Genomic DNA, 25,409 nt, shown 5'->3' on the forward strand with positions numbered 1-25,409 from the left:
TTTCCAAAAAATAAAGATTACCGAAGACAAAGATTCCAAAGACAAACTGGGAAAAACAAAAGTTTGAAAACAAAATAGAAAAAACAAAGATTCCGCCAACCCCTTGGTTTGATTCTTCATTAGTCTGAATCTCTTTTAAGGGAAATATAGATCCGATTAATAAATAGATCCATTAGTATTCATATCGAAATACTTGTTACAATATTATCATCTTTTATTGACGTTGTATTTCATGATGGTAGAATCCGCTAAATACACGTGTAGACCGTCCAGGGGACCTTCCTCTCAATGTAGGTAGATGCTTCTTCCATGCTCCCAGAGTTTTTTGGGCAGAGGCTGTGCATTATTACGTTTTAATCAGAGTGAAAATGTTATTTGCATCAGGCGGGACACAAACTCCTAATTTTAGGAGTCGAGTCAAGACCCTACGGTCTTGCCTATTGCGCCACTGAGATCTCCATTAGCTTATATAGACAGATTAGCTTGTGATAAATTAAATTGCTTGTTATTTAAGGTCTTGAAACCTTACTGAACTAGGCTAATCCTCTATTGCCTTCGTCTATCTGAAACCAAGGAAATCTCAAAATTCCCAATTATCCCATTTTGCCCTATTCCTAATTTCTTTGAAATGGGAAATTTTCAAAAATAGGGGAGACTGGGGCAAATTTGTCAAAACGAAAATTTCAATATTCACTATTTTCTATCATAAAAGAGACTGAAGCTTGAAATTTTTATTATAGATAGCCTTCATGAACCTTCTTAATCTTACAAAGTTTCAGGGGATTCGAGGAAGGATTATGAAAAAAAAATTTTGAGCCCTATTTTTGGAATATTTGGCTTACAGAAAATATCAATACTGATTAGCTCAATTTAGGCACATTTCTTGTTAAGATAGAGAAAAATTATCTTCGACAAAGTTGTAGAGGAATAAATTTCCTATAAAAATACGTCTATTTGATATTTTTAACGTTTGTGAGAGTAAAACGTCACAAATTATCCGAATACTGACAAAATTTGCCCCAGCAATTTTGAGAATCTCCACAAAATGGACTTTTAGAAAATGATTCGAAAATCACATTTTTTTCGAGATAGAGGAGAATAGTCTTCTGCAGTTTGTAGAGCAGTCAATTTCCTATAAGAATATGCTCATTATAAAAGGTTTAAGTTTTCTCAGAGTTCGTGGAAGAATTAAATATGCGTTTTGACAAGTTTTGCCCCAGTCTCCCCTACTAACGAACTAGAATGTTGATTATAAAAATATTATTTTCTAATGCTTTCTTTTCTTTCTTTGCAGCTGGTTGAGATAGTAAAACGTCCCGGTCAGACCCTCGGCCTCTACATTCGCGAAGGGAATGGAGCTGATCGATCCGATGGTGTCTTCATATCACGCATCGCCCTGGAATCAGCGGTTTACAACAGTGGTTGCCTCAGAGTAAGTTTACATCCAATATCTCCAGGGAAAACTTTTCCAATCCTCTTCAAATTTGTACTTGTACTACTGCATGATGTTCTCAGGATGCTCCAGGGTATTTCTTGCTATGATGTTATGTCAGTTGCGAAATCTTCCATAGAAATGTGTAGAAAGTTAATTTGGTTTGAGGTAGAGGCGACTCCATTTAGTTGCCATGGTACTTTTTACCTCAGTAGATAATGAGTCTGGTCTGGATGACAGGAAGGCCTAATTGAATAATTTCTTGAAGTCAAGCTTGAAGTGACTTTAACCAATTTGTTGACAAGTTTGTAAATGTTCAAATTTTAGGGTTTATTTCTCATGGGATGCACTATCAAAGATATTTATGTGCAATACACTGAACAAGTGAAGAACGTGCTCGGGTGACATCTAAATAAATCTGTCACCCTTAAATAATGTTGCAATACAGTGTGAAGCTTTAATGTTGAGAATACAACTGTGACATAATTTGGAATGGTGTGTGAAGAATAACAATATAAAATGAACTTCAAAGATGGAAAATATTTAATAAGTTTAAGAAAGAGCTTGTCTATTGCATTTAAAATTCTAAAATAAATTCTGCAACTCACACCCTCAACAACATTACAGCACTCTTTTCATCTTCTCATACTCCCATTTCTAAAGCTCATTCTATTCATAATTCAGAGCTTTTTGGACGAGTTCTACACTCATTATAATGTAATTAATTTTGAAGTATACGTGGCGTATGGCGCGGTGGAAAAAGTTGTCTTAATAACCACTAAAATGGGTGAGAGCTATCGCAAGGAACAGACAGTCTATTTCTTCAGCTACTATGAGGGTTATGTATATAAATAATTTTTGAAAGGGGTTAAAAGTTCAGAAGGGCAGAAGAAGAGGGTGGAGAGAATGAGGAGAGAATACAAAAAGAAATAGAAGAGTTCTAGGAATTAGGATTCTTTAGGAAGCCAGTTCATAATAACGATAAAAAGGAGGTCATGGAGAACTAAGCCAATCTCACTTCTGAATTGTGGGACTTGTTTACTTTGAAATAAAAGATTTGTAGCGATATTTGTTAAAAGTTCTTCTTTATAAAGTTGGGGAAAAATTGATTTATCGGAGGTCTATAACGTCTATAATATTATTTTTGATGTCAAATTGGCATTTGTTGTGAGCACTTCCGCCTTTTACCTATGTCAGGTTGTTCGAATTCACTTCCGAAACAACAATGATAAACTGTAATGTTTATAAAAGAACAATAATAAAAATGACTGCAATTTTTCATGTTTTGATTATAATTTGTACCCAAATAGCAAAGCATAGTATTTTTAAGGTAATTTTTTCGTCAGTTACGGCAAAAATAATTTACAAAATAAATAATTTGTGAATATCTAAGTATAGTGGTTACCTTTCCTATCAAGTTATTTTTTTGCTAAATATAGAGTAACTCAATAACGTTAATTTAAGGTAAAATTTACCTTTATAACCGTTTATAACTGTATTATCACACTTGCACATTAAAATTTTAATATGATTCACATTAATAGTCGCTGGTGAGAGTCCAAATGTGTAATTTGTGTGTTTGAATCATTTTATATTCAAAATTTGATCTATTAGTTGATGAAAAGATAGACTTGGCCCGCAAAATTTGATATAAATTGATTTATAGCATTAATGCGAAAAATTAATGTGATTTTCTCTTTCATTTTTTAATGTGAAAAATATTTATGCTTTAGGTAAATTTAAACTTCTTTTGCAGGCCAAGTACACTTCTTTATCAATAAATAGAAAAACACCAAATATTAAGTGACTCAAAGCACAAATAACATATTTTCACGCTCACAAGCGACAATTAATGTGAATCACATTAAAATTTTAATGTGCAAGTGTGATAACGCCGTAAAGTAAATTTGTTCTAGGTGAGTTTTAAAATTCAAATCATCTTTATTTAATTGATTCTCGCACTGGGATCTGATTTTGCTATCTAGGTAGGGAATATTTTTTCAACTAAGATATTTTGATCAACTTATTCAGCCGCAATTCTGCACAACTGATTTTCCGTATTGAGCGATAATATTGTAGGAAGTCCTTGTTCTAACAAATTAAATACAACTAATAAATAAATTATTTTTTGTTTGTGGTCTAAATATTTGAGATAATATATAAAGCCACATTTTCTGGGAAATTATTCACTTAATTTTTGTTTTAGAAGTTTACATAAAGAGTTAGAAATAGATTTGTAAAAGTTTTGAATATATTTGCGCAGTTATTAAAAATTATAGTTTTACAATTAAAAGGAAGTTAAAGAAAGTCGAATTCATTTTGTTTAAATTTTAAATAAAATAAAAGTTTTTAAATTAAACTAGATTTTTATGAAAATGATTTTTTTTTATAAATTCAGGGATAATCTTTCATTATTGAAAACAAGGTATCGGTAAAATAGTAAATTTCGGTAAGCAAACATGTATTGCACATTTTTGTTTCTCTGTCAAACATTTACGAAGAAATGTTTGTAAAATAACAAAAAAATTGCTTGCGAAGTGATCATATTACGAACAATGTTTGTAGGAAAAGTACACATTTTTACGAACTTCTTATAGAGTTATACGATTTACGAGCTTTTTGTAAGTCCACAGTAGGAATTCACAAACATTTACGAACAATTTCACGAAATTATGTTTTTCTATGTAAGTTTCAGGGGCCCATCAAGCCTAATAAAAAGTGAAGCTATTTTTCACTTTGCCTTGTAAAAATTTTGCAGCTATTGCACCGCGACTTAAACAAATTTGCTCGTAGTTCTTCTATAATTTTGGCGAACATTATGAAATATGTATTTTTAAATAGCTTTTAATGCACGATTTCAAAATATATCAGACTGATGAATCAATTCTCTTTAGGTAAAAACTTGCCAATAGTCTTCAGTGCCTGTATGCAAAAACGTATGAAAAAAATGAAATGTCGAGTGGCCCCTGGTAGGTTTGTTCTGTATAAAGAATCTAAGCTGCTTGCAGTTAAAATGAAAACTTCTTTATTTTTTTTTCTTTGTAAAAATTTGGTTGAAAATTCTATCGCTTTTGAAATTATTAACTGAATTTATGATTAAAATTGTTTTTTTCGTGATAAAATTTAACTTTTTTACTGCTCATTTTCTTAGTATACAATTTTTTATGACCGTTCCTGATATTGCAAATTGTTTGATAAAGGAAAGAGGGGAGTAACTTTGAATTAGGACACCGTAAATAGAGCTTTTTTTCAAAGGTCCAGTTTCATTAAAAAAAAATGGATGAAGACATCCCTAGATGCACCGGTTGCACCAATTTAAAATGTACTTTACTTCGCCTTGTAATGTTTACATTAAAGCTAATTTAGATTTATCAGAATGATGAAATCAAGAACAAGATGAAAATAATATTATACACATTTTAGAAGTTCTACACTAAGAAAAAAAACGGGGATGCTATTAACTTTTTTTCCTCATAACTTTAACACTTTTTAGGTGTAAAAATATATCAACATTTTTTAATGTTAATTTTACAACTTTTTAAGGGTAAAATTAACATGAAAAAGGGTATCTTTAACCCCTAATACACCTAGAAAGCATAATATTTGCACCGATTTCAGATCAACAATGCAGGGTAAAATTAACATTTCCGGAATGTTATTTTAACTTTTTCGGATTTCTCTCAGTGTATAGACTGACTTTTCCTTAATACACGACAGTGACCTTCAGTAATTCCTTTTTAATTTTTTTCAAGGTCAAATTTAAATAACTCTAGACAGCGTATTCCTCAAGTAATTTGGACAAGATTATTTTGAATTTGAATGGTCTTTGATATGGGGACAATGCCTGATCATTTCCAAGCCATTATGAAGCGGTAATTCGGTAATGAACCGTTTATAAATTCATAATTGATTTTGTATTGAAATTTTGTATTATTATCTCTAATCCAGCCTTACAATTTTAAATTTTCAAATCATTGCATTACTTTAAATTGAATTTTCAAAAGGAAAGCTTAAGCAACAAAAGCTGTGATATCTTTCACCGAGTTCGAGGTGAAAGTGAGGGAGAACAGTGAAACGCATCGTAATCGTAGTCGTGGTATTTATACTGAAACTTGCAAAATAATAGAGAGCTTTTCTCGCGCATACTTTTCCCCCTCGAGCTTTCACCCGACCTCTCTTGAGGTGAATCGAATGAAGGGTGAAAGTTGCTATTTATTGAAGACAATAGAAGACACTTCAAGTTGAATAGAATATTTCTGTTCCTTGGCAGCAATTGAGATATACTTCATTTATACAATTCTTCCATTCTTTTGAAATATCCCCAGTCTTACCATGAAAATTCTCTCCTCATTTGCTATTGGCAAAAGCTCCAAAATGCTATTGGGAAGTGATGGAAAAATATATCCTCACGAGGGGTTGGTCGAGGAGGGGTGGATGAGGGTGATTCAAGAGAAGCGGAAGAGACAGGGAAAGCAAAAAAAAAAGTTATGAGTGATTAGGAGCAATCTAGTGAGGATTTTTTGGGTGGAATTCACAAAATTGTGAGGAGGATGGTACTTGAATCAGGTATTTAAGCCCAAAAGGAAACTTTGAGACTCTCTCCTGCAGACTTGTCGAGACTCTTCTTCTTTGCTTTCATCTTGTGTTCTTTCTCCCTGTAATTCTACATCATTCTTCCATGGGTTCGTCTACCCATGAGTACTCTCTTCCTTGAAAGTTTGAGGGTGTGAGTTGTTATGAGACTTGGTAGAAGCGATAAAAGTCTTGGCGATGGCGGAACTTGAGTTTAGCGGCTCATAAATGCCACCAGAGATGCCAAGAAAAAGCATCTTCGAGTGTGAGAGCCATTTGAAGTGGTTTGAGTAATTTTGATGAATTATTTGCCAGCTATCAAAAATCATGGCATTTGATGAGTTCAGAGCTTTTAGGGGTAGAACCCTACCCAATCTCCCCAAAACCATCAGAATTTGTTTCTGCAATACTTTGACTGTTCCTCTTGAAGGTTGGCGATGAAATCCTCGCAGTCAATTTGGTGGACGTGACTCGAATGTCTCTGGATGACGTGGTCATAATTATGTCGATCCCGAGACGATTGGTACTGGCCATCAGGCAGCGACGTGGTGGACGTGGAGCCAATTCTCCAGGACCGCCATCTCTTACGCGACCCGAACAGAAACCCCCGCCAGTTGTGGTGATCAAGAGGGACCTTCGTGAAGAGGATCTGGATATGATGGAACAGGATCGACCATCTCGATCGAGATCATCGCGCGAGAGACGCACAGGTATGGATTACCTAGGTTGGTCTCAGACCTCTACGTTTTCGGTTAAGGATCTTCACCATTAAATGATCCATATTTTCAGGCGATGGCAGGGAGATGACAGAGTCTCGATCGAGACTGGGCCTAGGCCTAAACAACTACAGTCCCCAGAGTGAACAACTGGACCTGTACTACAATAGCCGACCGAGTGCACAAAGTGAACCACCTAGTTGGGGATATAAACCCCCACCACCTCCCTCCGTCATCACTGAACAACCCAAAGGCGCCCATCAATTCACCCCATCTCATGCCTACTACCAGAACGCCGGCACCCTCGAGAGCCTTGCTGAGAAGGTGCACTCCTTCTATCCCAGTGATGCTTACGGTTCGTATCTTTTTACAATTATCCGTAAAAACTCAAAGTGTTCTGAAATGCAGGTAATGAAAAAATCTATGTGTCCTCTAGGTTCTTCATGGATTCCCTAGGTATTTAGGGGTGCCTCAGGCTTCTAGAGAACCTAACTTTCTCAAATTTATTTAGACACTTTCAAATATTAAAAATTATCGAAAATTTATTTTTAAACTGAACTGAATATATACGAGTTATCAACGGAACTTAAAGTTTGTCAAAAACTTCTAAACCGAGTGAATATAATAAAACGGTTTATTTTCTAAGTTCCCTTACATTACTTAATTACGGATACTAGGATTTTAATATTAGTTGATTGCGTTTAATTTAAAGGCAAATAAAATCAGTCAATTAAAAATGAAAGTCGTTAAGGATATTAGCTGAAGTCAAAGTAAGGAATTCGGTCTAATCTTTTGTTCTTAAATTTGACTTTATTTTGCGAACGTTTCGATCCTGGATGGAATATAATATGAACCTGTTAAGTCATGATTTAATCTATAACATATATAGGATATCGATCAAAATTCCAAGAGCCAAAATCCCGAAAGCTAAAATCCCGAACACTAAAAAAAGTATAACAAAATATGTATAATATTGAATACCGAAATACTATTTGTATTTATTATTCCAATTATTCGAATATTCATTATTCGAAGTCCCGAATAACCAAAATCTAGAACATGTTGAAATCCTGAAAATTCAAAACCCTGAGAGGAGCAAAATCCCGAAATTCGCGTATTCGGGATTTAGGATTTTGACTTTCGGTATTTCGACTTATACAGGATTTTGTCTCTTTGTGATTTTAGCTTTTCGGGATTTTAGTCTTCGGGGTTTGGCTTTCAGGATTTTGGCCAATACTGATAACATAAAATGTATCTTATTTGAGCATTTTATAATTCAGTTTCAATATATGTAATAAGGGACGTTTAAAATTGAAATTTCAATTTTTAAAGCTGTTCTTTAATTATGTTTTTATTTATCAAAAATAAACTTACTGGTCCTGGATTATAGAATCCACTTCTATCATTCTAAAAATATTCTAAATATAATTTTTTTTGAAAAAAAATTATTAATGTTTTACAATTTTGTATTTATATGAAGATCTTGATGATCCTAACTCATTTTTTTTACTTAAGTGGCCTTGTATTAGGTGAGATTCTTAACAAAATCTCACCTACTATAATCCTAACAAAATTTCATGTCGTCCGATCGACCTCAAATTTGGCCAAAATGTGTTTCGCCACTTCCTGATTCCGAATATATATGTGGCTAAGTTACGTTCCCGGCCGGTCGGCCGGCCGGCCGCTCTTTGGAGCTTAATAGCTCCTAAACTAAAAAATATATCGACTTGCGGTTTTCGGCAAAGGTTATATATCGGGTGAAAATTGCAACTTGGTGCATAGACCCCCCACCCCCCACCCCTCCTTCCGCCATTTTGAAGACCCCCCTTTTTTTGTTTTCTCAATAGCTCCGCCCCTATGGCATTCAGCGGACTCAAATTTTAGTATGTTATAGCTGGGCCTTAGAGATTTCCATCAATACCAAACTTAAGGTCCCCCGACCCCCCTGACCCGAGCTATAAGGGTCCAAAAAAAATTTCTTAAAATAGCCATAACTCCGGTTCTAATTGTCAGAATTTAAAAAGTGAGGGCTTTTTGGAAAGCTCTCGTGAAATGACACTTCCCCTTCTAACATCGCAAGTTCATAAAACCACCGCTAGGGGCGCTTTTTTTGAAAAGAAAATTTTTAAATCTTAAAAGTTAAATAACTCAAAAATTCCATTGTGCATCGGGCTGAAAATTTAGTATGTTGTAGCCGTTGATTATACCTATCAAACAAAAAAAACCTTAAGTCGATCCATAACCCCTGACCCGAGCTATTAGGGGTCAAAGTTCGAACATTGACCGGCCTCTATCTCCGGTTCTAATTAACATATCGACATAAATTTTACCTTTTTGGTTTCGTCTCGATGAGCACTTTCAGATGGAAGTTCAAAAAGTCACCATAGGTGGCGCTGTGATAGCGTCAAAATTCATCGAAATTCAAAGTCACTTTTCTCAAAAACGGCATTGTGCAAGTTAATGAAATTTTAGTATGTTGTAGTCCAGTCTAGGACGTTTCCAAAATGGTGCGTATGCGCGCTGTGGTTTTAATAGAACCGGAGATATGAGGGGTCAAATTTCACAACATTCAAAAAATCATATCTCCGGTTCTATGTGACCGATTTTGATCAATGAGGGCTTAAACGAAAGATCTCACTAAATGCTACAACTTTCTAGAATATTTGAACTTCGTGGGACCAACACCAGGGGCGCCACAGTCGAAAAACCAATTTCAATATCACATAACCTCAATTATCTCGACTGTCGCTAAACCGATTTTGATGATTACTTCGACACAATTGTAGAACACATTTGTCTCTACATTTCGTCCATACATCATTTTCCGCTCAGACTACGCTATCACTCCGATTTTGCCGTTTAAGTGTGAAAAAAATGATTTTTCCCATAATAACGCTTTGAAATCACTCAGATGCCAATTTGACTGCCTCTACTCCACCAAGACACTTAAAATAGGGGTTTAAATGGAAAGTCCCACAAAATACAACAATTCTTTGAAATAGTTGAAGCTCAACAAATGACTACTTGGGGCACTCTGGATGAAAAAACGAGTTAAGAAACAAAAAACCTCGCTTATCTTGGCTTCTGAGTAATCGATGAGATCATGTTCTATGGGAAAATTATAGAGAACATTCTGGTCTACATTTCATCCATATATCACTTTTCTATCAGTTCATCCAAATCCTTGATATTTTGGTTTAAATACAAAATTTGTATAATTTCACGAATTTGATTCAAGATAACTGAATGGCGTCTCCCAACTTCAGCTCTAAATCGAATTTGCATGCACTCCGAGTTAGCTCACGTTAAGAATCTCACCTACATAAGCCGGTTAGGATTATCTATCCTTTTAAAAAACCAACCATTTTGCAGCCATGGCTACTTTTTTCTACTTAACTTTTATCATTATATGGTGCATTCTCTGATTCATGTTCCTTCAGGATTGCTGTTTAGTAACTTTCAGTTAAATTATTTAAATGTTCTTAGGTTTGCTAGTTAAAAACTAGAATTTAAGACTTGAAAGCTATTATTTACTTTCTTTTAATCAGGGCACGTTTCGGTCCTTGGTTAGATCGGTTAGGATTCTTAAGATTTACATAAAACATAAAAAGATTTTTCATAAAACATTTCACGCGATGATGATGATGCTAATCTGAACCTATAGCAAAAGCGTAATATAAGAAAAAAAAGAAAAACAAATTGAAGAACAATTTTTAATATCGAAACTTAAATTTTTGTTGTCGTTAATATTCTCTATATTGAGTTTTATTTCTAATGTCGAATTTACAAGACTAAAAAGATGAAGTACAGTAGACTCTCCCAAATTCGGGCATTTGGGACCGAAATGTTCACCAAATTAGAGAGACATTCGGGCAGCCAATTGTTTGAAATGCAACGATTTTTTGTTCATCTGCATACTCATATTGAGTTTATATGCTCATTGCTATCATAAATTTCATGAAAACCTCTTAATAATGCAAAATCACATCAAAACTAAGACAAACAATGACAAATTTGAGCATATTTGCTTTATTTGATAATCATAATCGAACTTGAAAAATGACAACAAACTTTTTTCGAATTTAACTGCCGCCCGAATTAAAAAGTAGCCCGATCTTAAAAGAACCGAATTAGCGAGAGTCTACTGTACTCCTTTACGTAGTAAGGAAGGACTTACGTTATTATCTTACGAATCTAAGTTTCGATCTCTTGTGTTTTAAATTTTAAGGATCAAATAATTTAATTTTATAGTTGGCAAAAGGAACTGAACTAGGCATTAGTTGTCCTAGTCATCTTATAAATTGATTACAACTTCTAACGAAGGAATGATGTTTTTTTTATATCCCCACACATCCCTCTCTATAACCAGGTCTCAGGCCCAAGGCCTATCATGGCTGAAAACCTAATAAAAATAAATAAATAAATAAGATAAATCTGCAACTACACACATTTAAATACTCCTATGAGTGATACTGCCAGGCTTCTTATTAGAAATATCAATTTTAATTGCCATTTCTCTTAACAAATCTGGCTATCATTAATTAGAGGTCCAGTCAGCTTGAAGGAAGGATATATAACAATATCAATAATAATTTTCTGCAAATTTTTCTCAAACTTCGCATCAATTTTTTTCCCCTTAAACTGTGACTAAAGTACAAACTAACAACTTTAAGATAATATCTAGTTACTATATAAAAATCTTTTTGTATACTTCAGGCCCTAGTCGACGTATGTCAGCCGGGGGAATTGGATCAAGTCAGTCCCACCAGAGATTTCCCAGAAGTGGCTCTGATCAGCATCTTCCTCGTGTAGAATATTCAGATTTCTCATCACTTGGACGCCATTCCCTGCTTCGGTCGAGCCTCAAAACAGGTAAGAAAAAAAAGTCTGTGGGATAATTTCCCGGGGAAGTCTTTTCCTCATCTACACAATTGTGCAGATATTAAAAGGAATATTTCTGGGAAACTTTTCTTCTTTCAAACTTTTATATCGTTTGTAAAGTTCTCCGGACATACCCTGCCCCTGTCTGCTCCACTTCTGTTTTATTTTGGTTTTATTGCTTTTCATATTTGTGCTCAATATATACCTGCTTTTATACATACATCACAATCAGTATCATATAATTTCCTTCGTGTGTCAGGTTATTGAGGTTGGAAAATTCTCATTAACTTTTTTTTTGTTGAGTTTCCATCAGGGGTATTATTATATTTGTATTCTATTCCAATTAATTGAGTTTGTCAGTCTTACTGAAAATCTCATGCAAAGTCACTCTAGGGAGTAGGATAATTTGAAGTGGAAGTTCTCACGATATCTCTAAAGATGTGAAAATTGAAATGATGTAATTATAGGGAGGAAATCTTTCTCACTCCATTAGGTACTTTATGTAGTCTGGAGTATTTAAGTCAAACTTGCTGAATTATTTTCTTTTTAATTTTTCCATAATGATACGTTGTCACAGTCAAATGACTGATGAGTTTTTTAAAGTTAACTGAGTGGGTGTCTTTCAAAAGAAAAAAAAAACTATTGATTTTGCCAAGTTACACAGGGACTTCAACTTGTCATAAAAGCTTTCTTTCTTTTTTGGTCCAAAAGAAAACTTTTAATTTCAGTTGGGAGAGGTGAAGAAAATTTACATAAAGGAGTTAGTTTTTTTGCCTGTGAAATAATTTTATTCAGTGCAGGTTTTGTAATTCTTAAGAATGAATTTTGTATTCAAAGGTACCCCTACGGGAGGAGGAACTCTTGGTAGGTATGGACGGTATGAACCACAATCTCGCACACCTAAATATGGCGTTACGCCATCTTCGACCCTGGCTCGAAGATCACGACCAACGCTTGACTACTCCAGCGACACGGAGGCCACTATTGGTCCTAGGCCTAGTTACTATTACTACAACCGGCCTGCGATACCCAGCCTTGCGACCTCTGGACGGGCCAGTGTGGCCGGTATGGGTCCAGATCTGGGCAAATTTAATTCCCTGCCACGGGAACGACCTAGTGCATCTCGCCTAGGACTCAGGAGTAGATTGGGTGACCGTTTGCTGGATGAGAGCGATGGAAATTGGTCTGGACCCGAACTACCACCAAGGGATCGTGTAGCCGGTGAGTGTTCACATGCAATTGGCACTTTATACTCCTCCCCCCTGAATTTAGTTCTTCTTCCAGAACTTCGTTCACGCCTGGTGGCCAGTCCATCAATCTTCACGTCAGATGAATACCGTGCATGGCTGAGACGGGCACCCAGCAGTTCGGCCATTAGTGAACAAATGCGAGCCTCACGAGGTCTCTTAGGCCACGTGGGTCGTTTCTCATGCAGTGCCGAGAATATTCACGATGCACTCAAAAACGTAAGTCATCCTGGGGTTGAAGCAATGTGGCAGAAGTAATTAGTGTTTGGTGGGAGGGTTTGGTGCAGGGGTGAGGTGGGTGTGGGCAAAGTTTTGCTGAAATGACTTTGTAAAAGTTTTACAACTATGGCTCAACTGTGGCGATTCTCCCACTTACTAGGGCTCTTTTTTTCTTACATGGAAATTGTGCTTTAAGTTCGTACATTTTGCTGAGTGTTCTTTGTCAGAGTTGGAAGAGACTAGATTAAAAAGTTAAAAGACTTTCGAAGGATATTGTGTTTTTCAGAAGTGGACTTTTATTTGTTGTTAAAAATGGCGAGGCGAAACAATTAAATTTTTATTTTAAAAGAAACAGAAAATTGGTGAATTTTGAGAAAATTTTAAGGTAGGGGAGTAGCTTGGACTAGGTTACCTGGGTTAACTGGATCACCTGGTTTGTTCATTTAAAGAACGCTATATTAGGAGGAAGAACGGTATGAGGCACGAACTTGCGGTTTTCGGGAAAGATTTTTTATTGAACAGATGTTACAGAATATAGATGTGATATTCATCCATTCCCCTTGTGAAGTTTTCAAAATTTTTATTTGAAACGTCTCAATCTGTAAGGCTCTTACAAGACTTACATTTAGAAATTTTATAATTATACATTGCTCAAGTAACAGCCCTACAAAACCTTCAGGTTTAAGATAAAAAGAAAAGTTAAGCAATAAGGCCAAGCCTTATACGGGCTTCAGCAGTGGCAGCCAAAATCCCGAAAGCCAAAATCCCGAATTCTTAAAAGTCTCATACATAGAATTTTGAACATTTGGGATTTTGGCTTTCGGGATTTTGACCTTTTCGGGATTTTGGCGTTTGGGATTGTGGCTTTCGGGATTTTGGCTGCCACCGCTGACAAAATCTCGAAAGCCATAATCCCGAATTCTTAAAAGTCTCATACATAGAATTTTGAACATTTGGGATTTTGGCTTTCAGGATTTTGACCTTTTCGGGATTTTGGCGTTCGGGATTTTGGCTTTCGGGATTTTGACAGGTCCCGGTCAAAATCCCGAAAGCCAAAATCTCGAACCCCAAAATCCCGAACGCCAAAATCCCGAAAGCCAAAATCCCGAATGGGCCAAAACCCCGAAAGCCAAAATCCCGAATTCTTAAAAGTCTCATACATAGAATTTTGAACATTTGGGATTTTGGCTTTCGGGATTTTGACCTTTTCGGGATTTTGGCGTTTGGGATTGTGGCTTTCGGGATTTTGGCTGCCACCGCTGACAAAATCTCGAAAGCCATAATCCCGAATTCTTAAAAGTCTCATACATAGAATTTTGAACATTTGGGATTTTGGCTTTCAGGATTTTGACCTTTTCGGGATTTTGGCGTTCGGGATTTTGGCTTTCGGGATTTTGACAGGTCCCGGTCAAAATCCCGAAAGCCAAAATCCCGAAAGCCAAAATCCCGAACGCCAAAATCCCGAAAGCCAAAATCCCGAATGGGCCAAAACCCCGAAAGCCAAAATCCAGAATTCTTAAAAGTCTCATACATAGAATTTTGAACCCAGGCTTCAAACCCAAGGCTTAACCAAATGGCTTAACTGTTCTAATTTCTTATCATTCACGATTTCTTGGAAAAATTTAACTTAGGATTGGATTGTTAAAGATAAATTATCAATTAAGCTCTCAATTGCTCGCTATTTAGGACTTTGAAACCTTTGGAAACTGGGCTAAACCTCTAGTCTGAAGACCGCATTAGGTTCGAAGTCCGTATAGGCTACGAGGATTCAAAATTTTCAAAGTTTAAAAGTTTGTAGAAAAGAAGTCAGATAAATTTTGAAACTGTTCTAGATATAAATAATCTTGTTGGAAATGTATCCCTGTTATATAGAATGGGTGATATATTTTTTGAGAAGCTTTAGGACTTGAGGTTACGATTTTGAAGGGGTAGCCTACAACACTGGCCATATGGCATAAACGGTTTTTGGATTTAAGATTTTGCCATATGGTTTAACTTCTTTAACTTCTTATCAGGAAAGATTTTTTAGAAAATTTTAATAAATTAAATTTTGAAAAATTACAAAAATTCCTTGTGACATAAACCTAGTAGGCCTTCAGACTAGAAACTTAGACCAATTACGGAAGGTGTTGAATTTCTAAACTAAATGAAATTGTATATAGTAAAGAGAAGTAATCCCGATGCTTTTGATAGAGTGCGACTTTGTTTCATTTAGAATCATGACAAAAAAAGAATTTTAGCAATAATATTGACGAAAATTAATAGAATTACCATAAAATTAATATATCGCCGGTTCTATTTCATACTATGCTATCTCAGAATGACAACTTTTCAGGAGAGCCATTTGAAGTCGGCAATTTCCTATGCTGCCCGTGTAATTTTTTTTTGAAAGTCTCAAATATCTCGTTACCCGAACATCGGATGACCACAAAATTTTTACCAGTTGTAGATCTCGGTCTCAGGAACAACATATCTCTCGGAGTAATATAAAGCTAAGTCGACTTAGCATAGTACGGAATGGAGCCATCGATTTGCGCAAGAACCTTACTGCGATGCTTTTTTCAAACTCCGTTAAATTCGATCAAACTCAGATGCTCATTTTAAGGAAAAGTTTAATGCAGTTGTGTTCTGTGAAATATCCAAGACAATTTTGAAACCATTCCGTAAGGTCTTCAGCAGTAACAGTAGCTCTTTCCAATGAGAAGGATTTTGGTTTGCGCTTCCTGAGCTCTGGATGACGCTGAAGAAAATTCCTGAACAACCCAGCTGACACGAGTTTGAAAAATATTTGTTTCACCCATTTATTAAATCGATAAAAATATAATTTTTGGTTTTTCTTAAAGTAGAATAGTTATGTTATGTTGCAGCGGTGATTAATTGTGGAAATGAAAATATAAATTATATTTTAAGTGGATTTATCGGAGTTGAATCGGTCGCGGCATCCGAGTTTTGCAATCGTCGCAGTTACATGGCCTGACAGTAGTCTTTCAAAGCCACAGAGAAATTCAAAATTGAAAATTTTTCAAATATCGATTTCTAAGGAAGTAGATAAGTCAAGTCTAAACTTTAAGTTTAAAGCCCATATAAGCAAAAATTATCTCAGGCTACATATCATTGCCGGAAATCAAAATAAATCTTCCAAGCGAATGAATTGACTGAAGACTCTCTATCAGCAAAAGCTAAACCATACAACTCTGTTATGCTTCTATTTATCTATTCAACTATGATATAGAATCCTCATCTCACCCAACACGACAAAGTTTATCGTTTGCCTCACACTTTGCCACAAAGCTGAAACTCATCTCATGTTTCTTATTGTTTGCCACCGAAGTCATTGTCTTGTGCTCTCTCCATCGTCTTCACAGACTGAGAGCATCTATAGCTCGAGAACTGGTGCACTGAGCTCCACATTAGACCGGCACTTGGGTGGACCTAGGGGAGCTCTAGCTGGGGTACCCGTGAGGTCACTCTCGTCGCAGCACTTGGGAACTCAGTCAATCCGATCCCCAAGTATGCGAAGGATGAGGCAACTGTTGGAACTTAGCAGTGGACCAGGAAGTCCGGCAGGGAGTAGCATCAGTGGTCATCAGAGTCCAGCTCCTACGCCCAGTGCTACACTGCCGAGGCCTCAGCGCCAGATCGATATCAATCCGGCGGAATTTGTGAAGTACAAGCTGGAGAAGCCAGTTGTGGACGTTAGTGGAATATCAGGAATGCTGTGGATTCATTTGCTGGCCGGTAGGGGACTAAGGGCTACTCCAGAGGGTACCCAAACACCCCAACCGGCTGTTCGGGATCTCTACTGTGTACTTGAGTGTGATCGGGTTCACAAGGCTCGGACTGTGGTAAGGTCTGGGGATTTGCAGTTTGACTGGGATGAGTCCTTCGAGTTGGATCTAGTTTGCAATCGCCAATTGGATGTCTTGGTGTATTCCTGGGATCCTCAGCATCGGCATAAGCTCTGCTATCGTGGTGCTGTGTCCCTGGCCACGATCCTACGGCAGTCACCTCTGCATCAATTGGCCCTGAAGGTTGAGCCACGGGGAACGATTTACCTGCGGGTCCGGCATACAGACCCTTCCACTCTCTATCGACGCCGGGGACTGCCTAGTCTCAGGGCTGGGTATCCTCAGCTGTTTGGAGCCGATCTGGAGACTGTTGTGACACGTGAGGCGAAAGGGGCGCCCGGCAGTGCGCCTGTTCCTATCGTCCTGCGACGCTGTGTGGAGGAAGTGGAGCGGCGGGGACTTGACATTATTGGTCTCTACCGCCTGTGTGGTTCAGCCACGAAGAAAAGGCTTTTGAGGTTAGTTTCAATGGTATTTTACTGAATAATATTCCCCATCTCCCTGATCCCCATTGTCATTTATTGAAACCACCATTCAGGATGTGAGAAAAGCCGCATAAATTGCTAATGAAAGGTGCTCGATATGCAATAGAGCACGATGTGTGGTAATGTGTTCAGAAATCAACAGTATGGGTCCTGAAAATGCAGAAAATCTTTCTTATTGCATTGATAAGCACCTGCCCGTATTGTTGTATCATATATTCTCCAGTTTGAAATTGAATTTTGCGGGCAATGAAAGCGATTTTAATCTTATCTGAACCATACAATATTTTCGTTAGTTTATGAATTTAGGGTAAGTGTGCCAAATTTCGGCATATTTGCATGCAAGTGCCAAAGTCTCAAGTTTGAAATGTAATATTAGGTGAGATTCTTAACAATCTCACCTACTATAATCCTAACAAAATTTCATGTCGTCCGATCGCGCTCAAACTTGGCCAAAATGTGTTTCGCCACTTCCTGATTCCGAATATACAGTGAGTGTCAATAGTTTGTTGCCTAATGGATGTTTGAGAAATCAAGTGAAAAAAATGATAGAAAAAAATACTTTTCCAAATTTTTCTTTTTGCAGATGAGTTCCTTGTAATCCGTAGATATTATTTATAATTTTCAAAAAAAATAATTAATTTTATTTCATATCAAAAATAATTGTTTTCCAAAAGATGGTCATTTTTGAAAAATCAAAAGTTTGTTGCCTCATTAAAAAACTAATTCAAAATGGTGAAAACGTGCAACCAACTTTATGTAAACCGGTTACATTTTGAGCTTATGTCATTTGATAGGCAAATGGTGGATTTGTACATTTTTAAGGCTGTCAATGTTAAATATATAGGTGTAAGAGTGATGATAAATAACAAGAAATAATCAGTTTTTTGATAATTCATAATTTAGGTTATAATGGCAAATTACAAAAAGTTGAAAGGTGGGATATTGTCCAGAGATACTGCTGGAAGGAATCGGCGTCGCTTAATTGCCAAATTTTATGGAAATTCATGAAAAGTTATACATAAAATGGTCAAATATTATAGTTATGGGCACGAGTACATCTGAAAAACGCTACTGGTAGACCCAGAGTTTCGACTCAGAAAGTCGATAACCGCATTCTAGGTATCTCTGATAGTAACCCCATGATGTTTGCTTCAAAAATTCAAAGTCGGCTGGTTACAGAAGGCATACAGGCTCCAAATGTTTCGAAAATCAAACTCAAAATGAAAGAAAATATAAGAATAGGTACTTGGCTCGCAAGATTCCATTGGTAAGTAAAACCAAACTGCGTAAGAAGTTGTATTTTTACGTTTTTAGCATGCTCCAAGTGAATTTACAACCTTTTAACCAGATTGGTTTTGTTTACCAATGGAAACCTGCAAACCAAGTAATTATTCTTACCACTTTCATTAAATTGCGGTTGGTTTTGAAGCCTGTATGCCTTCTGTAACCAGCCGACTCTGAATTTTTGAAGCAAACATCATGGGGTTACTATCAGAGATACCTAGAATGCGGTTATCGACTTTCTGAGTCGAAACTCTGGGTCTACCAGTAGCGTTTTTCAGATGTACTCGTGCCCATAACTATAATATTTGACCATTTTATGTATAACTTTTCATGAATTTCCATAAAATTTGGCAATTAAGCGACGCCGATTCCTTCCAGCAGTATCTCTGGACAATATCCCACCTTTCAACTTTTTGTAATTTGCCATTATAACCTAAATTATGAATTATCAAAAAACTGATTATTTCTTGTTATTTATCATCACTCTTACACCTATATATTTAACATTGACAGCCTTAAAAATGTACAAATCCACCATTTGCCTATCAAATGACATAAGCTCAAAATGTAACCGGTTTACATAAAGTTGGTTGCACGTTTTCACCATTTTGAATTAGTTTTTTAATGAGGCAACAAACTTTTGATTTTTCAAAAATGACCATCTTTTGGAAAACAATTATTTTTGATATGAAATAAAATTAATTATTTTTTTTGAAAATTATAAATAATATCTACGGATTACAAGGAACTCATCTGCAAAAAGAAAAATTTGGAAAAGTATTTTTTTCTATCATTTTTTTCACTTGATTTCTCAAACATCCATTAGGCAACAAACTATTGACACTCACTGTATATGTGGCTAAGTTACGTTCCCGGCCGGTCGGCCGGCCGGCCGCTCTTTGGAGCTTAATAGCTCCTAAACTAAAAAAAGATATCGACTTGCGGTTTTCGGCAAAGGTTATATATCGCATGAAAATTGCAACTTGGTGCATTGACCCCCCACCCCCCACCCCTCCTTCCGCCATTTTGAAGACCCCCCTTTTTTTGTTTTCTCAATAGCTCCGCCCCTATGGCATCGAGCGGGCTCAAATTTCAGTATGTTATAGCTGGGCCATAGAGCTTTCCATCAGTACCAAACTTAAGGTCCCCCGACCCCCCCTGACCCGAGCTATAAGGGTCCAAAAAAATTTTCTTAAAATGGCGATAACTCCGGTTCTAATTGTCAGAATTTAAAAAGTGAGGGCTTTTTGGAAAGCTCTCGTGAAATACCACTTCCCCTTCTAACATCGCAAGTTCATAAAACCACCGCTAGGGGCGCTTTTTTTAAAAAGAAAATTTTTAAATCTTAAAAGTTAAATAACTCAAAAATTCCATTGTGCATCGGGCTGAAAATTTAGTATGTTGTAGCCGTTGATTATACCTATCAAACAAAAAAAACCTTAAGTCGATCCATAACCCCTGACCCGAGCTATAAGGGGTCAAAGTTCGAACATTGACCGGCCTCTATCTCCGGTTCTAATTAACATAGCGACATAAATTTTACCTTTTTGGTTTCGTCTCGATGAGCACTTTCAGATGGAAGTTCAAAAAGTCACCACAGGTGGCGCTGTGATAGCGTCAAAATTCATCGAAATTCAAAGTCACTTTTCTCAAAAACGGCATTGTGCAAGTTAATGAAATTTTAGTATGTTGTAGTCCAGTCTAGGACGTTTCCAAAATGGCGCGTATGTGCGCTGTGGTTTTAATAGAACCGGAGATATGAGGGGTCAAATTTCACAACATTCAAAAAATCATATCTCCGGTTCTATGTGACCGATTTTGATGAATGAGGGCTTAAACGAAAGATCTCACCAAATGCTACAACTTTCTAGAATATTTGAACTTCGTGGGACCAACACCAGGGGCGCCACAGTCGAAAAACCAATTTCAATATCACATAACCTCAATTATCTCGACTGTCGCTAAACCGATTTTGATGATTACTTCGACATAATTGTAGAGCACATTTGTCTCTACATTTCGTCCATACATCATTTTCCACTCAGACTACGCTATCACTCCGATTTTGCCGTTTAAGTGTGAAAAAATTGATTTTTCCAATAATAACGCTTTGAAATCACTCAGATGCCAATTTGACTGCCTCTACTCCACAAAGACACTTAAAATATGGTTTTAAATGGAAAGTCCCGCAAAATACAACAATTCTTTGATATAGTTGAAGTTCAACAAATGACTACTTGGGGCACTCTGGATGAAAAAACGAGTTAAGAAACAAAAAACCTCGCTTATCTTGGCTTCTGAGTTAGCATGCACTCCGCTGCACTCCGAGTTAGCTCACGTTAAGAATCTCACCTACATAAGCCGGTTAGGATTATCTGTCCCTTTTAAATACAAATTGATTTTTTTATTCTTTCTGTTGTAAGAGTGTTGCTTGGAACCTATACCGTTTACCGTCTTTATTTACTCTAAAATCATTCTTAATACATTTTAAAATGAATAAAAATATAGACATAGCTTTGGTGCCCTATTTCGATCACCTTCATTCTCATAGTTCCTTGCCTTCAGGAATTCTTTCAATATCTTTTTCACGTCATCTCGTTTGCCGAAGGTACATTTTTGTTATTCTTTTGCGTTGTATAATCTCTAGAGTACCTACGTAAAATCTAAAAGTTCATGGAAATTCGAGGAACAAAAAAGGTGGCCGAAATTGCAAGCTGGCCGGAATTTGGCACACTTACCCTATATTAATTTTGCAATAATAAACTAGTTAGATTGAAATAGATTTATTTATAATAAGCGGTAAACTTTTACATTGATTTCCATTAAAGTTGATTACATAATTTATTTATAAATCCTTGCATTTATTATAATGAGAATCTATTAAAAATTGAAAAATAAAATTTCTATTTTCGTAACAATTCTAAGTAATTGAATAACATTTGGAAAATTATGAAACATTATTTAAAGTACAATTTAATTTATTTATTAATTGCTTAAAAGCAAGAACTTCCGACATACTTTTCTTAATATGTTTTTTGATCTTTTTTTTAGGTTGATTATTTTTCGATTCTTTAATGCTATGCACGTATTTCGCAGAGATAAAATTTATATTCCTGTAAAAGCAAGTTATAATAATTTATTGAAAATCTATAATAATGTCGTTTTTAGAGAAAATAAATTTAAAGAAAAATTCCGATTTTGATAAGGCAACTGAACGTTTTTGACAGAATTTTGACGTTTCCACAGTTTTGACGTTTACAATTTACTTCAAAAAAGCATTTTTTTTTAAGAAGATTGCTTACAATAAGTACAGACCTTAAAGGAGGAGAAGAACCAGGTTAAAATTCCGTGATTCTCTACTTAGGTCAAGTAATCGGCCAAAGTCCACATAGCACTATAATGGGCTCAAACAGAAGTAGATTTTGATTCTCCAATAATGCCTTGGATAAAAGGTAAAAGGGAAACTCTATTTGCACAAAAATTCGTTGAAGTTCGAAGAATTCAAATTCAATTTCGAATTTTAATACTAAATTTTCGATCAAGGTGGGGAAAATTTATCAAATATCACAATTAAAAGCTGGAAAAAGAGTTACTCAGTGATTATGGGAGTGATTAAATTAGACCTATATTCGTTAAAAGCCGTGTAATATCGGAAATTTTGTGTTGATAATTTCAATGGAAATTACAGATAGCCATACTGGTAACACTAATCCCACTCATTCACGGTGCCATGAATATTTTTGCGCCAAAAAGACATAACAGAAATAAAAACTCATATAGAAAGAAATTGTCTTCTTGATATCTTTGTCGGAAGACGGATAGCTCTTCACAACACACCCTTTTACTTAAATCTTGCAGAAATACAAAGAAATTAAATGCAAATATCACTTGAAATGGAAAGTTCTTAAATCGCGCGCAATTCAACTGTGAGAGAGAGATAGAGACACAAATAACTCACTTTACAAACGTCTAGAGGCGCTGCGGTTGCAAAAAATCTCTGAAATGCGACAAAATATTTTCTCCTCTATTTAATCCTTATTAGCAGGTCGTGTCCCTTCTTGTAATATGTACTTTTGCATTCCTTATTACCCAAAATAGTGTTGTACAAAAGGATTTTTCTCAAACCTATCCTGAATTGTGGGGCAGCGCAAAAGAATATGAGTCTTCCAGCTCAAAATTTCTTCCCAGTGTTTTTGTTGTCATATCGACATGTATTTACAATTAACCTAAATAGCTGTATTCAACTAAATTATAAAAAGGGTTTTCTTGTGAAAATGACTTAACTCTGAGGAATTAAATAATTTACACATTAAAAAACCTCTCATTTTCTCTACGTGAATTTTCGCGGCATTTCGAAGAATTCCAACAGGCACCATCAAATTCACTTCGGCTTTTCTGTTAGCTCAGGCCTGGATTAAATACTGGGGCAAGAATAATAAACGTCGTTTTTTTGTTTTTTCCTCACAACAATGTGAAGACTGTCACATTTTGACAGTTGAGCACTTAGAAATTCGAACAGGATGTAACTTTCGCCACTTTGCGAAAGTATTAAGAAGTAAGAAAAACTCTTTTTTGATCTTCAAATAGATTTTCGAATTTTTCAAGATCGACTTCTGTACGGAAAGAATGAGTACTTTTACCAAAACAACCCCTTACCTGTTTTAACCTTTCGAAAATCATATTTTTTGGTACGATCCCAAAATTAACCTTATCTATTTAGTTCATTTTCGAATATATTATATTACTAGGTCAGTAGAGGAATTTTACAACGACATGACAATGTCATATAACAACTTTTGGCGGTGAATTTAGAAGCAAGATAATATTGAAGTCCTATGAGTATCGAATAGCCAATGCAAGACGCTCTATGAAGCACTTAGTAACCGATATGCATCTAATTTTTGAATAGTTTTTCGAATTTAGTATTGAATTCCCCTACAAAAGAACATTTCGATTATAAGCACTTATGACCGGAAAAATAATCATTTTGAATTTTCGAGGATCAAAGATCAAGCTCTTTAAAGATCTCAATTTTCAACTGAATTGCTTAAATTTGGATTCTTTTTTAAAGGTCTTGAACTCTCCTATCATATTATACTGGCCTCAATCGGTAATGAATTAGTAAAGTACCGGTAATAGAATTATTTTTGATAATCTGTAGTTTTTTTAAGTTTGTTATTGGTCGGAAAATTATACGGTCAGCAATGTAGACTTCTAGTCTTCGATTATCTTCCTTCACTTATTATTCTTTTCATATTAAAAAAGAAAAGAGTGTGAGTACGTTTTTTTTTATCTTCGATACCAATATAACTCATTAAGAAAAGTTCTTGTTGTTTTATATATATATTTTAAATATTTTCTCAAATATTATTTTTATTTTAATATTTAAAGTGTTCTACAAACAGATTAGGTATCACTGATGTGTTACCACTCAAGTTAAAAAATAACATAGGGTAAGTGTGCCAAATTACGGCATAGTTGCATATAAGAACCGAAGCCCTAAGTTTGAAATGCAATATTTTTAATTCATATTGATATTTTTTGTTATTTCCTTTTTGGGAGGGTTGTGTGGAACCTTGAAAACTAGTTTATCATCTTTGTTTTCTTTAAATCAATTCCTAAAATATTGAAAAAATAATAAAAATGTGGACACTGCTTTGGGTAATATTCCGGCCACTTTGGGTGAAATACCGGCCACCTTGTTTCTGACCACATTTTGTGAAGCGACGGATAGAAAAAGTGGCCGAAATTTGGAACACTTCCCCTAATAGTGTACAACTTCGCATAATATGCATGAGAGAGAAAGCACACTACCTTCGGACGACTAAAGCTTCGAACAATTAATTATTTTTTACAATATGTTTTTAATGAATTTGACCTGTTAGAATATTATATTTTTCTAACTAGTCATATGCCTCAAATTTTCTGAAAAGAACAGTGGATTAAATTCATTAGGAACATGAAAAAACTGAGTTGTTTGAAGCTTGAGTCGTCCGAAAGTAGCGCGATTTCCCCTACTTCGAACGATTTATGCTTCGCACAAATCATTTTTGTTAATGTGTTATAAATGAATTTGATCCATTATAATATTATATTTTAATAGCTAGTTGAATGCCTCAAATTTTCATAAAAGGGTTATGGGTGAAATTCATAAGGAACATAGAGAAAAAATTGAATTGTCCGAAGCTTGAGTCCACCGAAGGTAGCGCGCTTTCCCCTAACTCGTATTTTATAGAGAAACTCTTAAATTTCACAATTTCGACTACGAATGGATTTTACTGAAAAAAAAAATCAATAAACTTACGAGATAGAAAATATCTGAAAACTTCCCTCTTGTAGAACCAATAAGTTGTACGAGGGAAGTAGTATAAAATCCCAACTGGAATTTGTGAGACTATACGGAAAATGTACCACAAAGAATTCTCTCTTTCTGTGGTGAGATGAAAGCTACGGGAAAATTTATCTCCAGGGAGATCAAATATATTCATCTGAGCTTCATATCTAGCAATTAAATATGAAATTAAATCGCACCAGGTATTAAATTACGGATCATAATTTGATTGATTCTGAGCTCATTTGTTAATTATTAAATTCCCAACCCTTTATTGCTGCGGTCTTCTACAGTCGTATTAAGCGCACGTGAAAATTGATTTCAATTAAATATGGCATTAGGTGCTACGGTGAAAGCTGTTAGAGTGGGAAGAGGTGTAATTGTGGAGTTTGGG

General features: G+C 35.6%; 1 protein-coding gene across 3 annotated transcripts in view; it reads left to right on the forward strand.

The window, feature by feature from the left end:
• Window positions 1-25,409, forward strand: part of LOC129798295 (rho GTPase-activating protein 100F) — a 119,994-nt gene that overhangs the window by 82,008 nt on the left and 12,577 nt on the right. For 2 of the 3 annotated variants that reach the window (XM_055841358.1, XM_055841359.1), the window contains exons 5-11: window positions 1,295-1,432; window positions 6,435-6,714; window positions 6,794-7,075; window positions 11,437-11,592; window positions 12,439-12,822; window positions 12,874-13,067; window positions 16,433-17,373. In XM_055841358.1, the coding sequence (XP_055697333.1) occupies window positions 1,295-1,432; window positions 6,435-6,714; window positions 6,794-7,075; window positions 11,437-11,592; window positions 12,439-12,822; window positions 12,874-13,067; window positions 16,433-17,373 (2,375 nt within the window). The remainder of the gene's footprint in view (window positions 1-1,294; window positions 1,433-6,434; window positions 6,715-6,793; window positions 7,076-11,436; window positions 11,593-12,438; window positions 12,823-12,873; window positions 13,068-16,432; window positions 17,374-25,409) is intronic. The other variant, XM_055841360.1, reaches the window with a different exon arrangement.

This window comes from Phlebotomus papatasi, chromosome 1 (genome assembly GCF_024763615.1).
Source record: "Phlebotomus papatasi isolate M1 chromosome 1, Ppap_2.1, whole genome shotgun sequence".
In the NCBI taxonomy this organism is placed as follows: domain Eukaryota; kingdom Metazoa; phylum Arthropoda; class Insecta; order Diptera; family Psychodidae; genus Phlebotomus; species Phlebotomus papatasi.